At 40.3% G+C, this 18,744-nt stretch overlaps 2 protein-coding genes across 3 annotated transcripts in view; both read right to left on the bottom strand.

Moving 5' to 3' along the window:
- The window catches only part of LOC115661893 (probable LRR receptor-like serine/threonine-protein kinase At1g56140), a 124,785-nt gene that overhangs the window by 97,426 nt on the left and 8,615 nt on the right, over nt 1-18,744 (bottom strand). The gene's annotated exons all lie outside the window — the stretch shown is intronic.
- Nucleotides 11,915-17,719, bottom strand: LOC130134674 (probable LRR receptor-like serine/threonine-protein kinase At1g56140). Its single transcript, XM_056304056.1, has 7 exons — nt 17,522-17,719; nt 17,281-17,433; nt 16,298-16,416; nt 14,281-14,491; nt 13,964-14,195; nt 13,733-13,874; nt 11,915-12,540 (listed from the first exon to the last, which is right to left on the bottom strand). The coding sequence occupies exons 1-7, from the start codon at nt 17,712-17,714 to the stop codon at nt 12,196-12,198; spliced, it is 1,395 nt and encodes a 464-aa protein (XP_056160031.1). The 5' UTR covers nt 17,715-17,719; the 3' UTR covers nt 11,915-12,195.

Raw genomic sequence — 18,744 nt, 5'->3', positions numbered from 1 at the left:
CGAATTTTAACAAAAATCCTAAAAGAAATCATGCTAGGGTAGATTAAGTCATCATAGTTTGCATGTTAATTTAGGCATTTTTATTATTCCGAATTTAAATTGAGAAAATACCAAAAATAATCATTCGTCCTATCATTAGAAATAGGTCACGTCGTCGCACGACATATATTTTGCATGCTAGGTTGCATTAATCGCATGTCATTTTCGTATGTCATTGCATATAGGCTAGATTTCATTTAAATAAGTGAAAATCCAAAAAAAAAGAAATTGAGTGAATTGCTTGTTAATTAGAAATCATATTAGGGTGTCAATGTGATTTTCTAGCTAACAATGCAGATGCTTACGTTGCTTCCAGGTAAGTAATTCTTCCAAACTTGCAATTTATTTAATGCTTTCGGTGTTAAATTGGTGGTTTGCGCACTCGCATGAACACCTCACATGTTAGTAACTAAGTTGAAATTGATCCAAACCGCCTTGCCAAAACATTTTTGAAAGAAAAGGTACCGAAAGGGCGTTAGACCGCATCTAGCGTAATCAAGTCCCCGGGCTTAGAATCTCGGTTCGTAGGAATAAAACATATCTCCCTATGTTTTATTTAGGTTTCTAATCAACCTACCATAAATTGATTAGTGGCGACTCCGAGCATAAAAACTTTTGCATGTTAAAAACTTAAACTCTAAGTTGCGAATTGGTAGGGCTTGGGAGGGCCCGAGTTAGGCTTAGTCTTAACAATCCATTAGCCCGAGAGAAATTTTAGGTCGCGACGGCTTGGCGACTCGTGGGGACTTGAGTTAAAACTCTTAGTGGACTTAGGCCAGTTTTTCTTTTCAAAAAATATTTTTGTTTGGCGAATGAGATCCCGTGCGTCCCTAACATTTTAGGTGTTAAATGTTTTGCGAGAATGGGAGGTATAAGGGGAGGCGTGATTGTTAACCCTTGTTTTGCGGGGAGGTGTTTGGATATATGGTTTATTTTATGCACGAAGCGCGTTTGATATAACATGTTGTGCATGCCTTGCATTTACACTACACCGCACACACTACCCGCCGGACCAGGCGGCACAGGTTTAGGATGGTACGAGACAGCGGACACCCCGACCACACCCGCGTGGTACGGGTCGCCCTCCTTGGTCCCGAAAGTTCTTTCACGGTGTCATTGAGTTCCCACCACGGTTGCACCCTTTGCAACCCGGGTCGGCTCCTTGACTAAGCCGAGTAAGGGAACCCCGGCCTAACCACAACCACGATGGTTTAGCCCGGTAATCCTCGCGTCTCCATTTTGCAAGCCGAGTCTAGATAGAAATCGAACCTCACATTTCATGCGCATGTCTATGTGGTTGCCATGGTCCTACCAGGTGAAGTAAGTCTTCCGAACCTTTATCTTGCAGTTTATTTATTTTCTCGTTTTTTTTTGTCGGTCCATGACAGGTCTAGGTAGGTTTTAATTTGAAAGTAATAATCATTGAGTCTTTTTTTTTTAACAAAAAAAAAAAGAAGAAAGAAAACTCTTTTGGAGAATTTATTTTCAATCTATGTCTTCATTTTCCTAGATGTGTCATAGGTCATTATTTTCACAAGAGGTTGTCATCGTTTTTATAACAAAAAATGGCAAAAAAAAAAAAAAAGCTTTAGAGAATTTGTTTTCAGTTCATAGTTTCTAGGGAGTCTTAATTTTTGGTTTTCCTAGTTTTATGATTAGGGATTTCGATGCGTCTATTCCTAGGTTGTGTCTAGAGTGTTATTTATATTTCTTTGCTTAGAGCACTTTTCCATAAATTCTCGTTCATATACGAGTATTTTTATGAATAAATGAAGAATGAAAAAGACTAGAAAGCGTGTCATGGACCAACCTTGTCTTGACCATGTGCTTATTTGGTTCATTTCTCTTGAATCAGGTGACTACGGATCATCCATAGTTATCGATCCGTCGCTCGAGCCTCGCCAAGGGGCAACCTCGCCGAGTTCCTTCATTGTTGCTCCTTCGCCACCGTGAGCTCACCGCCCGGAACAAACCGCAGCTCCGTCCACCACTTGCCGTTCTCGCGGCGACTGCGGCTTCTCTACATAAACGCCGTCCGTGTCTTTGTTTCTCGGAGCCTCATACGTATGCTAGCCGCCAAGCCGAGACGCCCCTAGCTGTGAGCCACCACCACGAGGAAGTTGATACTCGAGCTAAGTGATCATGGATCGTCGACCACCGACCGTTCCCGCCCGGCCACGAGAGAAAACAAGTAATCGAGTGAAGTCTTGAACCGCCTTGCTAATATCGAGAAGGATCCGAAGCAAGCCTCTCATCCTCCAACAACTCTCAAGGCAAAGCTGCGCATCTATCTGGACTTGCTTGAAACAACTCACCATGACCCGTCCCTTTCCTCAAGGGCCAAGGGTGATGATTCAAACGAAGCCCTTCAGCACCGACTCAAATGACAAAGCAGTTGTACCTGGCAATACTATTGAGTCCCCTGATCCTAGAGAGTTGAGTACCTTGCGTCCAAAGTTCGTAAAGCACGAACAAGGTGATCGAGATCCACTAGTTCCAACATCGCGGCCCCAGCAAAGCAAAGCACGACTACTCCCTGGATGTCAAGACAGCCCACCGAGACACCCGTTATCTAATCGACGACAAGGCGCTAGAAGACAATTCACTCCTCTCCCCGGGTCTCTATCCCTAGTATTGACGATCCTCCGGGAAAAGGGCTTGCTTTCCACTGAGCCGAAGCGGCCTAATCCTGAGCGGTTCTCCAACTACGACCCATCCAAAAATTGTGACTATCACTTGGGAGAAGTCGGTCACTCCACTAATGACTGCTATGTTCTAAAGCACAAGGTTCAGGACCTCTTAGATACTGGGGCATTCACATTCCGTGCTTCGTGGCTCTGCCAAGGCCAAGACGATCTTCTCATAGTTCCAAACATCCGGACCACACCCTCGAGTCCTGCAAGAATGATACATGAAGAGAAGGAGGTGATCGACACCCTCGGGCAACCGAGCGGCAAGTTCAACTACTACGTGAAATACTTGGCTCCCCAGAGCTTCTATATTGACCCACGTGATATTGTCCCGGATGGATGGGGAGGTATGGATGATCCAACCCCTCTAATGACAGAAGATTCTGATGATGCAATGGATGGAATCACTGCCCTGTTTGATGATTTCTTCGTTGGAGCTATCGAGGAAGGACGTTAGAGGAATGGGCACAGGCCCACAAGAGTAAAACTTTTACTTTTTCGCACACTCCCTGCGTGGGGATTTTTACTGCTTTTTAGGACTTGCCCCGTTTCGGGCGCTGCTTTCCATTTTCATTTCTAGGATTTGATTGTTGCAATTTCCATTCAATAAATGTAATTCATTTTGAAATAATCAATTAAATTACAAGTTATTTTCGTTTTGAGGACATGTTGAGGTACATCAAACCAGCCCGGTGATGATATCCAACCGATAAAAGAAAAATACAGTCCAAGGACAATTCTGAGGCCTGGGCTTCTTCATGCTTCCTCGTGTTAAAACCTTTTTGAAAAGAATTTCGAAAAAAATCCACCAAAAAAAAATAATAAGAAAAAAATCAAAAAAAAAAAAATCAAAAAGAGAAAATTTTAAAAAAAAAATACACTGTTTAACCCTGTTTGTCCTTCTGAACCCCCTACTTTATGTTTCGGGGGTAATCTTGTGACATGTGAGGGTATGGGAACGGTCCAATCGATGAATCATGTGCGTGAGCTTGATCCCAATGACACCGACGAACTCGACGATTCCTCGAGATATTCAGGCGATCTAGAGCGGCATGAAAGGCCCAAAGTCCTCACATCGGACCAAACTATCACTATTAATCGAGTGATTACGGAGAACCCGGAAAAGTGAAGAGAGGGCAAATCCCCGAGAGTGAGACGAAACGCCCGATCCAGTTCTTTGCATGAGTAGGTAAGTTTTTCAACCAAAAAGTGCGTCAAAGACACTTCGAGGTAAATGATCTAGTCCTAAGGAAGGTATCGCGGTCTTTCCTGTTCTGGGGGTAAATTTGCCCCAAAATACATTAGCCCATATGTGGTAAAAAAAAGGTGCTTCCTGGAGGTGCCCTGGTTCTTGCGAGAAGTGGATGGCAGTGAGTTTTCCACGCCTGTTAATTATGATGCTGTGAAGATGTATCATCCCTGATAAGATCTATCATTTTTGCGGCAAAAGTTTTCAAGTGTTTGGTTTTATACTCTGAGTCATAAACATTTCACTTATGAATAAATGGTTTCAATCAATTTAAAGATGGAATGTGTGCATTGGCTTTAATTTCTGCATGGTTATTTTGTCGATCAGTATCATTGACTTCAAAGGAGAAGTCTATTTAGACAATCTGATAACTCATGTGGAATGACTTGAATGTGTCGAATGAGGTACATCGGGATGATGGAAGGCAAGCCCTATCCTATACACAGTCCCATGCACTAATCCCCAATGAGTTGAGTGGAAAAATTCCATGTCTGCAAGGTAAAGGGTTATCTCGCAAAAGGTACGGCAACCGAAATGATGAGAGGCGGTTCATTTCTTTATCCCAAACACTACAGGTTATCCATTGTTTTGCCACTTTGAGCCTAAACACTTGGAGAAATTCTTTCAAATTACCCTGTCACAAGAATTACCCCACATTGGGGCAACCGGAGGTAAGTCAAGATTATAAGGTGAAAAATGAGTAGAAATTTTCTTGCTCTCACTTCCATCAATCTTCGAGTATTGCTTTTTCAAATGAATTCACACGAAATTCAAGTGCCTTAGGATGACGAAGAGCATTTCTTTCTCTATCCTATACACACTTTATCCATTGCTTAGCCCAATTGAGCCTGCAAATTCATTTCTTAAACCCAGTTGGTGATCATCCCCCACATTGGGGCAAGGTAAAAGTTGTCACCGCCGAGCAGCATATTCAGAATGTCAATCGAAGGCAATTACCCCTGGAAGTCTAATGTTGAATCATTCAATCAGTATAGTTGGCCAACATATGCATTGTAAACGGCGTAGGTCAAGTGTAAAAAAAAAAAAAAAGAGTTCAAGTGGGCAAGAAAGAGCAAAGTGTGCTGGTAAAAGCAAGGCCAATGCCCAAGGATGAAAGATAAGTGTATCAAAATCATCCCCATGGGATAGTCATAGTCCTACAAATTTAAAGAAGTGGTGAATTCAAGCCCAATGAAACATTCGCTGAAAAGACGACTCCCAAGAATGAACAAGAAGACCGGTGACAATGCCAAGATGATCACCAACTTATTCACCCCAATTATACACATTTTGAGCCTAATGATCTATTCATTTCTCAATCCATGAGCCTAGCCTACGTTACGTCCCTTGTAAAGTCTCTTCAGATTAGGGCACTTGAACTAACGAAGGATTCGGATGTTTATAAGCTTAGCTCAAGAAGTGCGAGCAAGTCCATTTCTATCTCGTTTTGCGGGGTTCTTGACTTGTAAACCCGAGACGATTGCGGAGTATTGTTCTTTCAATAGCCTTGACTCAAAGAGTCCCCTTTGCTAAGCCATTGACCAAGCCCATGTTACGGTCCCGACAAAGACCTTCGGATTGGTAAGGTCGTACTCTTGCGAGAATACTCGACCCTTGTCCACATGATGAAGGTGAGATGGAGTGATTCTCATAAATCAGCCTTTTCAATGAGAATGAGAGAAAGCCCTTTTAGATCGAAAGTCCCTCATTCGGCATTTTCAAGACACCCACTTGTAAGTTCGGATTGTCTTGTCATGATTGTTCCCAATAAGTTTGTAATACCGATTTAACAAAATCATCGTGCATGAAAATCGAGTTGAAAATCATAGTGCATGTATATATGTGTTCTTGACGGTGTGCGAATGCATATTACATGTTACTTAAATCCATGTCTAACAGGAGACACACCTTCGAGTTGGAGATATCGCCAGGTAAGTATATCTCTATCCCTAGGATGTCTATGACTATCTAGGTGTCCCTAACCTGCTCGAGCAATCGTCAGGACCCACATTTGATCATTTTTGCGATCTCTAGATGCCTTTGATGATGTTTAGGTGTCTATTGATCAAGCTTTTTGTACCTCCGATGATATCCAGGGTACTTTGTCGGGAACCCTTGAACACTTGGGCTAGCCCCTTTGTTCACAAAATCACGATTTTCATACAATCTCAAGAAGATTCCCCGTTACTCACCTATGAGCGGGTATAGGTGAGGCGGCCAAATCTTTGCATATGAGCGAGATATATGTAAAGGTCGAATTCTCCCCAAATCTCGTATTCCCTCGTTACTCACCTATGAGCGGTATAGGTGAGGCGGCCAAATCTTTGCATATGAGCGGATATATGTAAAGGTCGAATTCTCCCCAAATCTCGGTATTCCCCGTTACTCACCTATGAGCGAGGTATAGGTGGCGGCCAAATCTTTGCATATGAGCGGTATATGTAAAGGTCGGAATTCTCCCCAAATCTCGGGTATTCCCCCGCTACTCACCTATGAGCGGTATAGGTGAGGCGGCCAAATCTTGCATATGAGCGAGATATATGTAAAGGTCGGAATTCTCCCCAAATCTCGGGTATTCCCCCGCTACTCGCCTATGAGCAGGTATAGGTGAAGTGGCCAAATCCTTGCATATGAACAGTATATGTAAAGGTCGGAATATTCTTTCAACCCCAGTGTTCCCCGCTACTCGCTTATGAGCGGTATAAGTGAGGCGGCCAAATCTTTGCATATGAGCAGTATATGTAAAGGTCGGAATATCCTCTTGACTTCAAAAGTTCTCCCGCAATTCACTTATGAGCGGTATAAGTGAAGCGGCCAAATCTTGCAAACACCTATGGAGATGTATAGGTAGTTGGTAAAGATCGGAACTGTTCTCACGAATCCAGATGATGATCGGATACGTCGAGCTTTCTTTGTGTGTTTTGACTTAACTGCATCACCGAAGTTCATCAACGTATATCGGCAATACCTATGGAAATGAGCCCAGACATTTGCCAAACAACATACAAAGTCCGAAATCGTGCCTCGAATTGCGCTATCTCACTCCTGCCAGGTAAGTAATTCCAGGTATGTTTTCCACTCATGTTAGCATGCATCATTTCTTAATGCATTTTAAAATGGGACTCATAATCCCGACAAAAACAACATTCATTGCATTTGCATGGTTGAAATTTAGGTATCATTTAGTCTTTGAATGTAACCTCTGCGAGCTCACCTTCAAAGAGGGCAAATTGACACCTAAATTTTAGCGACCATTTAGTCGTAATTTGTATAGAAAATTAGGGATTAAATTTTTAACCCCTAAACAAAAATATTTAGGTTGCATAACATATAGTTTAAATTCATTTTAGATTAATTGCATTTTGCATCGGACCGGCGGTGACGAACGAGCTTAAATTTCATCGAATGGGACTCGGCTCGCTTGGAATGCAAGGGCCGGAATTACAAGTCAAACGGGCTCGGTTGTTTTAATTTGAGCTTAATTCAGCCCATTATCCTTAATTAATTCAGCCCATTTAAATTAAATTAAAATCTAAGCCCAAGCCTAAGCCCGTTAGGACTAGAGAGCCCATCTAATTGACCTAGGTTAGTGTTATATATACATCGTTAGGTCAGGATTTTATGTGAGGCCACACATTGAATACACGGCCACCCAATTGACATACACGGCCAGAGAATAGAAAGAGAGGAGAGTGGCTTTGTTTTGCTCGAACGCCCGATTGCACCACCATTGTGCAAAACCAGAAGACAGCGAATTCCAGATCGATTCTGTCACGTCTCGATCGAAGTTCCTCCTGCCGTTGACGCGCCGCCTGGCTTTGTCCAGTTTCAACGACACCTCCTGATCTTGCTCTTGTTTCCCAGAGAACATCTTGCTGTTTTTGACAACGTTGTTGCTCCTCGTTGTCACGTTCCAGTTGAGTCGTTACACAACGCAGTCTACACAGCAGAGCAGTGGAGGAAAAGAGAAGCACGTGGAGCAATACATGGCCGAATATGAAATTTTCGGCTCAGGAGACTCTCTTGGCTATTGACCACCGCCCGCAAGAGAAGGGTTTGGGTCTTTGTTTTTATTTTATTTTCTTCTCACCGAACACATACAGGTTGAGTTTCATTGTTTGTTCTTTGAGAATTTCGGTCAGATAGTCAAATACAACTCCAGGAGGGACTCGCACTTCAACACACGCGTGCATTGGTTGCACTCTGTTTGATTGGCATCCTCATTGGCTGCCATAGGCATCCTCTACCAAGTTCTACGCTAGCGTTCCTTCGAGATCGCTAGCCGCAAGCTCCCTCACCGATTCCACACCGTGAGCTAGCCACCGAGACCAAGTTCCAACGACCTCCGGTCACCGCTGCGACAGGCCGTTGAGCCGAGCGTCCCTACCGTGTCGAGCACCACCACGAGCGCCTACCGTGTCGAGCACCACCGCGAGCGCCATCGCCGAACGCCACCGTGAGCCGCCGCGCGACGCCGCTGTCGCCCGTCGTCCGAGTCCGATCCCGATCCACAATTCGAATTTGGAAGTTATCTCGCAAATTAGGTAATTCAACATTATCCGATATTTTCAAAATATTTAATTTCCTAATATGGGTGTTTGAATATTTCGTGAATATCATGTGGATATTTAGATATCTTAGGATAATGTTCGATATATCCGCAATATTTTTAAATATTCAAAATTAGGAAAACTTCCTAATTTAGCAACGTATCTGACGACTATCCGACCTTATCCCTAAGGTTCGATACGCGGCGATACGGAAAATTATTATCCTATCCATAACCACTTGGGTACGATAATGATTTTTATCCGCTTCCAAATTTGAATAATCGGCTTTCCGTCGATATCTATAACCCTATAGATATGACCGATAGTTTGATTTTTGTGCCTAATCCGAGTTTGAAACAAATATGGCGGATCGCGTGGACGTTTTGAATGTGGTTGCTATCCTTGTTTATTTAATTGCTTTCCTTTTCAAATAAACAGAAAATTCAAAAAAATATTAATTAGATTTGAATTAGAGTTTTTGCATGTCTAGGAATCCTAAATGTATCTAGAAGATAGAGTAGTTATTTAATTTAAATTAGGACTTGAGATGATCTATTTCCTAGTTTAAATTAAGTAATATTCTAATCTTAATAGATTATTCAGGTTATTCATTATTTCGAATTTTAACAAAAATCCTAAAAAGAAATCATGCTAGGTAGATTAAGTCATCATAGTTTGCATGTTAATTTAGGCATTTTTATTATTCCGAATTTAAATTGAGAAAATACCAAAAATAATCATTCGTCCTATCATTAGAAATAGGTCACGTCGTCGCACATATATATTTTGCATGCTAGGTTGCATTAATCGCATGTCATTTTCGTATGTCATTGCATATAGGCTAGATTTCATTTAAATAAGTGAAAATCCAAAAAAAAAGAAATTGAGTGAATTGCTTGTTAATTAGAAATCATATTAGGGTGTCAATGTGATTTTCTAGCTAACAATGCGGATGCTTACGTTGCTTCCAGGTAAGTAATTCTTCCAAACTTGCAATTTATTTAATGCTTTAGGTGTTAAATTGGTGGTTTGCGCACTCGCATGAACACCTCACATGTTAGTAACTAAGTTGAAATTGATCCAAACCTGCCTCGCCAAAACATTTTTGAAAAGAAAAGGTACCGAAAGGGCGTTAGACCGGATCTAGCGTAATCAAGTCCCCGGGCTTAGAATCTCGGTTCGTAGGAATAAAACATATCTCCCTATGTTTTATTTAGGTTTCTAATCAACCTACCATAAATTGATTAGTGGCGACTCCGAGCATAAAAACTTTTGCATGTTAAAAACTTAAACTCTAAGTTGCGAATTGGTAGGGCTTGGGAGGGCCCGAGTTAGGCTTAGTCTTAACAATCCATTAGCCTGAGAGAAATTTTAGGTCGCGACAAATGTTATTCCTACAAATATATATAAACTAGCAAGATGTCCATGCTAACACATGTCTAAAATTGTATTTGTTACATTTTTCTAAATGTTGGTAGTTAATCTATTTTCATTTATTGATACTTTAAGTTAATTATTAAGTAAACTTAGGCTACGTTCGTTTGGCGGGAAATATTCTCCTTTTTTTCCCGGAAGTCATTTTCCTGGAAAATGTTTTCCCGGAACATAATTTTCCGGTATTCGGCAACCAATATGAAAAAGTTTCGGAAAATATTTTTTGCCGGCGGCGGCGGCCGACAACCGGTGACGGCGACCGACATCCTGAGAGGTAGCGGTGGCAACCGGAGGGGGGAAGGAGGAGTTTGGCGGAAAATGATTTCCGCTTTTTAGAAGCGAAAATCATTTTCCGGCAATTTAGTCATGTTTTCCCTCATTGAGGGGAAAATGTTTTCCGCCCCCGAACACCGGAAAACCCGAAATGAAGACAGCCTAATGTCTATCGATATTGTCCTGATTGCTTTACAAAGTTCATCGAAATTGCCTTACTTTCCTTTTAATGAGTCCAAACACATATCTGTTTATTTGATATTGATTGGCAAAACAACATTTGTGGTGAAAATTAACAACATGAAATCTTACATATTTATCTCATCTTTCTTGGAGAGGATTTCTCTTTTATAATTTTTTTTTGAAATCACTGGTTAATTTTGGGAAATTTTCAAATAAGAGCCTGAAGTGCTTTCGTTTTCTCAAATAAGGACATGAAGTGGACCTTATCTTAAATGAGGGCTTGAAGTGTTATCGTTTTCTCAAATAAGAGCATGAAGTGAATATTGTCTCAAATAAAGACCTGAAGTGGTTTATTAATTTCAAATAAGGTCTTCACCTTGCTAGTTGAAGGGCATTTTCGTCATTTATCTTTTCTTTGAATTTTTTCCCTTTTACCTTTTTCTATTTTTTTTCGTTTTCTTTTTCTTTTCCCTCTTTCCTTCGCCAGTCGCCGGTGGAGGTCACTGGCGAGGAAAACCCTCGCAACCTAGGCTAGGGCGGCCCTCGATTGACACCGATGAGGGTCACCCTCGCTAGCCCAAGCAAGGGCGGCGTTCACCCGACGCCAGCAAAGAATGTCCTCCCAGCCCAGGTGAGAGCGACCCTCGCCTGAGGCCAACGGAGGTCACCGACGATGGCCACATGAGGGAAGAGAAAAAGAAAAAAAGGAAAAAGAAAAAAAAGAAAGGAAAAGAAAACGAAAGTACAAAACTATATTTAAAATTTTTTTGACTAAAATACCCCTCCTCCGACACCAGAATAGTCACCAGGCAGCCAAAAGTCCTTATTTAAGACGATTTGGCCACTTTAGACCCTTATTTGAGAAAATAAAGGCACTTTAGGCCCTTATTTGACATTTTCCTGTAAGTTTTCCATTGATTTGCTAATATTCTCCTCTCTGGGTATAAGTGCTGTCCCGTTTGTACTCACAAATACCTGTGAATTTGATGTTCTTGTTCCAACAAATTAAGATAGCAAATGTACGCATTAGACCAGTGACAAAGTGATCGGTCAACTCTTCAATGGTCGTTGACTTGAACATTCAATAAGAAGACACCGGACTCTGCTTTTCCATGACACTATGATGCTGGTGACCAGAACATTTGTTATTTTTCCTTACCTATGTATGTAAAATAGCTTGACTCAACGGATGCCCTCCCCGGAACTGTCGCCGGATTGATGAAACAACCTGTCAATACTGTGAAAGAATGACACGTTGTCGATATTCATTCTTAATGCGGTCCCTAGACATCGAACAATGCCTCAGATTAATCTTCACATCTCACGTCAAGTCATGTGATTGCTTCGATTCAATCAGCTGCTTCATCACTAAGCTTTATGGATCTCCCTGTTTAAGAGCAGAGTTCAAAACTAAGTTTATACTTCAATTATGTATGTATTAACGAAAAATAAAAGTAGGAAATAGCAAGGGAAGCCAAAGAAAAGGGACATGCCTATGATTTGCCAATGTGACTAGCAAGGATAATGAGATTCATGACTTGACAACAGATTTTGTTACAAAAACAAGAAAATTATGACTTATGATAAAGATATATTATCACTCTGCGTACCGCCACCAAACCCAAAGTGTCACCACAAGATTCAGGAAAAACAATGGAAAGAAACAAGAATAACTAAGCACTAACAGGAGTATCATTGAGCTTAACCACAACGGAAAGCCAAATTAAAGAGATATGACCAACTTAGCAGAAAGGGTAGAAACTCACATAGGATTTGGCTACGCATCATTTGGGGGCGACTTTTCTGCAGTGTTGGCCAGGCTCATACTGGGAGATGAGTCGTCGTTGCGTAAGTTTCCCTCCGTCACTGTTTCGGTCATCATATTGACAAAACTGCCAAACATGTTGTCATTCAAGTAACCTGGCTTTGAAGGCACAGGGATGACATTGAAATGGCCCAGAAGCATCGCCACTATACTGGACATCCGTGGCCTTAGAGATGGTTGCATCTGGGTGCAGAGGAGGGCCACATAAATCACTTTTTTAACTTCCTCCTCTTCGAATTCTGATAATCTAGGGTCCACTATATCAAGGTGGCGCTCATTCTCGTACAGGTGCCAGGCCTTAAAAGCAAAAAATTGCAGCAAAATCAGCATACTAAAGTGCACGATCAAAAACCAAAGGACTATTATAAATGAAGAACAAAAGGCCATTCGCCCCTATTCTTTTTCCTAGAAAGGTTAAGACATTGGAGGAGTCAATCCCTTCCCAACTATTGTTTTCTTGGATGCCCATTTTTTTAGGTCAATGCGCAGATTGAGGCGGATTATCTGCACCCTTTTAAATCAAATATTCTTGCTGATTTTATATTTCATTAATCTAAATCCAAAATGTGTTGCTTCTGTAAAAGAGGCTATATATCCATTTTCAGCACATCAAATTAGATATGGAGTAGATCTTTTAAATGAAGCAGAAGCAGTTTAATTGAATACTCTATAAGTGCATTGCCTATGATGTTAACACAGATATCACTTGTCTTTACAATCAGATATGATAAGTACGCTGTGACATCTCACACGCCCCTTGTAATCTGATATACAAACAAATATGTACGAATCCATACCTACACATAACAAGCATAAACATACATATGCATCACCTGGTATATGCGCACATATAAGGTGCGCACCTGCACACGTGATGGATGTGGGAAATTGTTTGCAAATTCTAGACCTGTCAAAATGGGTCATAAACCCATTTCTTAACCCATATATTAGTAAATGGGTCATAAATGGGTATAGGTATAATACGGGTGTTAAATGGGTCATAAATGGGTTTACAACTTATTTAAACTCAACTCATCTCTCTCGCCCTCACTCAATCTCGCGCTCACTCACTTCGCACTCTTATATCAATTTAGGTATGAGTTTTCCTAAATTTAATTAAATATGTAAGTGTTTTAGCAATATGGGTCGGGTCGGGTATGGGTTAAGAAAATTGCATTGCGCATATATAGGTTATAAACGGGTTAATGGATCAATTTGGGTCGGACCATTTGTGACCCGATCCACCCATTTGACAGTCTAGCAAATTCTTATACTCAATAGAAAGAACCTTGAGAAGGGTTCCGGATCCTCAAAATCCGTTGGCCAAAATAAAATGAGCTTAAACATAAAAAAACCATATGCAACTAATTCTGTTCATCCTTACCCACTCAAGCAGATATGCTACTTCTTCAGATATCCGTTGGCCAAAATAAAAATGAGCTTAAACAAATTAAAAAATCCATATGCAAGTAATTCTGTTCATCCTTACCCACTCAAGCAGAGATGCCTCTTCTTCCAATGCACAATTTGGCTTTCCGCCAACAATCTCCAAAGCCACCACGCCAAAGGCAAAAACATCAGTCTTCTCAGTCAGGTGCCCACGCATGGCATACTCCGGCGCCAGATACCCACTATTCCAGTAAAATGCAAAGGTACTCATAAACATTAATATACATATAATAACAAAACAAGCAAAGATGCTAAGCGTTCAGTATCTTACATTGTCCCTGCAATTTTAGTGCTTATGTGAGTCATTTGATCATTGTAAAGCTTTGCCAATCCAAAGTCAGAAATTTTTGGATTAAGACTTGAATCAAGCAGAATGTTGCTCGCCTTCACATCTCTGTGCACGATTCTAACTGTTGATTCTTCATGAAGGTAAGCTAGTCCTCGTGCTATGCCCAAGCATATATCATAACGAGTGCCCCAGTCAATTGGAAGGCCTGTTTTCCCTGTCCCATTCATGTCAATAGTAATATTGTGTAGCATTTTTGCATCGATTGGAATATCCATAAAATGCAGAATATTGACATTTACCAAATAAGGCATGATCGAGACTACTGTTCTCTAGAAACTCGTACACAAGGAGGCGTATATCACCATGTACACAACATCCATACAACTTTACGAGGTTGCGATGTTGAACAGCAGATATCGTCGAAATTTCTGCTAGAAACTGATTGTTTCCTTGGTCAGATGTCGCAGAGAGTTTCTTCACAGCAACAAGTCTCCCATCACCAAGTGTTCCCTACAGTAGAATTATCTATGCCTTAGGGACATAATCGTGTTTACGAAACTATCTTCATGGAGGAACACGTACATATCAGAGAAAACAGTATCAGTTAGTCTTTTACAATTTATAGACTTGGGGCTCAACTAAGGGTCCATCAGACAAATATAATCGTGAATCATGAACTTGAGGAATGAAAAATTCTTTGGTAATCTATTGAAGTGTTTCAAGCTTTTAAATACAGTGGAGTTAACGATGCGAGCAGTTCAGAGGAAAAGCTGAGCTGAATGTCACTTTGTCCAAGAGCAAAAATTCTGCAGAAGCTCATCAAGCTAGTCCTTGCTAAATCAAAAGCATCAACCTGTTAATTTGTTCACCAGAAACTTGGCGGGGGCTCAGGTCAAATACATATGTAATAAGCTAAAAGGATCTGACATGAATGTTTCAATGGAGAGAAAATGCTAAGGGCTGTGTAGCAGACAATGATGGTCTAATCTCTTAAAGAAGGAGCTTAGGAGAGTGGAAGAGCCTACGGGTAAAAAATCTTTCTAGAGTAGTTTCTGTTCATCATGCCACTGCTACCATGGCTCAGCCAAATATCTGTCAATTAATGGACTATTTATTTATTTTGTTTTCTCCCAAACGGAACTAACTGCTGCACTACGATAATATCTTTGTAATCACGTCAATAATGCAGAAAAGATAGTGACTATCGAAATATAATTTCTAAGTGATACGAACAGAACTTTTCAAGACAAGGAAACTGAAAATACATATCCCCTCTAATACTTGACCAACAAGAGTATTTCTTACTACAGAAGTTCGATGTATGTGAATGAACATTGTCTTGTCAAGACCACTCAATACACCACATTCCGGAGTGCATATACAATATCAAACTTGAGGCCGACACCTCTTTTAGCACAAGCTAGTACAACCTTGTCTCCATGAAACAAAATGATATGTGTTCATTCATGATATTCGACTATTAGCTATTCTAAAATATTAATCATCCCTTGAAGAAGAAAATATTCAGTAGCATAACAGACTTATGAGTTATAGTCATGATTGTATTTTAACAACCTAAAGATTGTGAGATTTTTTTAATATTTAATTATTCTAACAAAGATGACAAGAGTGAGCCCATGGGAACCAAATCTTCACATGGTACATTCTCAGCTGATAATTTCCAGTGAGATAATGAAATGTAAGTGACTAGCATGCACCTAGGGCCTAGGGCTCGAAAAAGGATAAATAATAGCTTAGATCAATCAAAACTCAAATGGAATCCAGAAGATTACGAAGTGACTGTAATCTCGGTTTCCATGAACAGGAAGTCTGCATTAATTCATCATAATGATGCTAACTTATCAGTTAATAACTCAGCCAAGGGATATGTTTGACCATCATCATAAGCAGCAATTTCCAAAAAAGGAACGTATCTTCATTTCCAAAAAACTCTTAGTTTCAGCTAAAATTTAATAACTTTACCATTTAGAAAGAAGGTGCTAACACATTTAGAGACAGTAGAGATAAAACTTTCTGTGAACTTGGGCCGGCACTGATGGCCGCAGCTGGTAAAATCACATGAACAAAATAAGAGACAATAGGTACTGACAAAAACACAAATGTAACATGACATAATACACTCAATTCAAATTTCGACACCAATTGGCACCTTTTTAGAGTAAATTAAATGTTAAAATGTCATACTGCGGACAATAATTACAAACAAGACCAGGATAGTTGGAAAGCATTGCAAAGCCCTAGAGGACAGAAAGCTTAGTCCCTTTCCATATTCCAAATATCAGGATGCAAAATTACCTTATAAACAATTCCAAAACCACCCTGGCCCAGCTTATTAGCAAGGCTGAAACCATTCGTAGCATTGTGTAGCTCTGAATAGTTGAAAGTCAATGCCCCTGTAGCAACTCTCAGGGCATCTGCATAACATATTCATTAAGAAAAATTTTCAAATTTACTCATCACCCATCTGCATAAAACTGACACTGTGTTGCGAGGTCACCACAGTGCTCTCCTTCATCGGCAAATATATTATCAAATAGAAGATCTATTTCCTGAATTCCGGCACTTCTCTTGGAAATTTAAGCCTTGCAGTCAATTATATTACGTTTATTTGAAAGGTAATTACGCATTGATGAGCGATAGAGAAGAGATGATAGATCTCCATTACTTATTGCTCGAGGAATTTCTTTGGGAAGCATATCCCTGGTTAAACACTTCACATCTCCTTCACAAAAGAGGCTCACTAGTGACAGAGTAAGTCATACACTTCAAAAGAAACAGATAACTTACTGGCAAGATAACTTATAAACCAGTCCAAAAATGCAAAGGCCCACTATACGATAAAAACGATTGCATAGGCACATTCTACTAGATCAAGCCACTCACATAAGGAGAAAAGGTGGGACTCACACTGGGCCAAAAAAGGACATGTTCTTGACTTACTTTTTGCTATTTCATTGGTTTTTCTGCCAAATCATCGATAGAATGACACTAGGCATAACTATTTTCCTATATGGTAGAGTATCTTGTCCAAGAGGAAAACCATGTAATTGCATTGAGGATTACGACAACCAATTAACACTAGACAAGTATGTCTGAAATTATACGAGACTACCTCAAGAACCACAAATGTTGGGACAAGAAAGCACCATAGCAACATTACTAGACACTTTGACACAATGCAAGGCTATTAAGAACCGTCAAATAATCGTCATGCATGTAACTTATGCAAAATGGCCATTTACAGAAGGATCAAACACCCATGATGCAAATTATTTCACCTGTCTCTTGATTGGAGCTTGGCCTTTTCCTTATTCTGAGAAAATAAAAAGCTACAAAAGTAGATAGAAAAAACATCACTCCAACACTAACTGCAATCCCTGCAACCAAAGGCATCATATTCTTCCTCTTGTCTGGAAAAGTAGTTGTAAAATCTGTAGAAGCATTTCAGTAGAGTGAACACATGGTGGTGAATGTGCACTAGTCAGAAAATGACATTCGGTAAGAAAAGAAATTTATTACCTGGACTAACACGGATAGCTGAAATAGATGGTCCATATGTACCTTCATCAGGCATGCAGCATGTCCCTTTTCCAGCCCAAAAGAAGTGAATTTCAACATAGTTTTCAAATACCTGAACCTTCTTAAATGCCTTCTCGACAGCTCGGAAGGACCTTCCACCCGCCTCCTTTCTAATGTCAAAGTCCTTTGACATCAAAATCCCCTTGAATAAGCCAAAAAAGATAGATCAGATTGCCTAGTACAATTTGTCACGCTAGATGAAGAAAGTTTAACAATGCTTATTGTGGTAGATTTTCACAAAAACCTTGTCCACCTACTTCTTGAGAAATTAGCTATGGGAAACTCAGAGAAACTCATCTCGAACATTGAAATGTTCATTTCTCATTTAAAGCCTGTAATTTATGACTTTGTACACTAGTATCGACAATTGTAAAAAGAGATGCACCAAAAACACAAAGATGACAAATGATAGTAATTCTCTCTCATCACGAACTGGAAAAGATAATTCATTGGAGTGAAAATATAATTATATAAGGTACTTATACAATAAGCAATCTCGTGCAAGGATTTTAAAATAGGTAAATGTCCATCATGAACCCGACGCTGTTGATGAAGAATCGAGAAAGAAAGATTGAGTATAGTCTCAAGTAAAGTCATAAGTTCATAAACAGCTATGCCAATGATATTATAGTTGTGTATCGAGGACATCTTACTGGAGCTTCATGCCACTAAAATACTTTATGCAGCATGCAGGTCTAAAGACTTGCCTGAATGTATACATCAAAGACACGCCTTCCCCGACTTGCCCACTGGCTATCATCTGGAAAAGCTGTTTCTGCAAACCCTAGGTTCACAGTGTAGTTGCCATTCTGGAGTCCCAATCCATAGTATCTCAATGATGACGCAGATATCCTTGTTGTTTGGAAGAGAGCTCGGTCTGACGTATTCAAGATGGCGTTGGAGGTTGAACGTGTGAATTGGTTGTTGGTAGCATCGGTAAAAATCCCAACATTGCTAAGTGCCCACCTCTTTGTCTCGCTAACAAAGAATGAAGCTGGACCAATGCCATTGTTATAGTCACCCTCAAACAAAGTTCCATCAGAAGATTCGACTAGTGGACCCCCGGAATTGATTGCAAAACTAATATCTGCGAAGGAATACATAGTTATCTGATTGGATACTATTAGAATGTCCACCAACCTATTAGGTGGAGGGAAACCGTA

This window comes from Syzygium oleosum, unplaced genomic scaffold (assembly GCF_021117445.2).
Source record: "Syzygium oleosum isolate NSW1041296 unplaced genomic scaffold, Sole_v2.1 Sole_v2.30, whole genome shotgun sequence".
In the NCBI taxonomy this organism is placed as follows: Eukaryota; Viridiplantae; Streptophyta; class Magnoliopsida; order Myrtales; family Myrtaceae; genus Syzygium; species Syzygium oleosum.
Note: the sequence above shows the minus strand (reverse complement) of the source record. Positions and strands in the feature narration are given on the sequence as shown.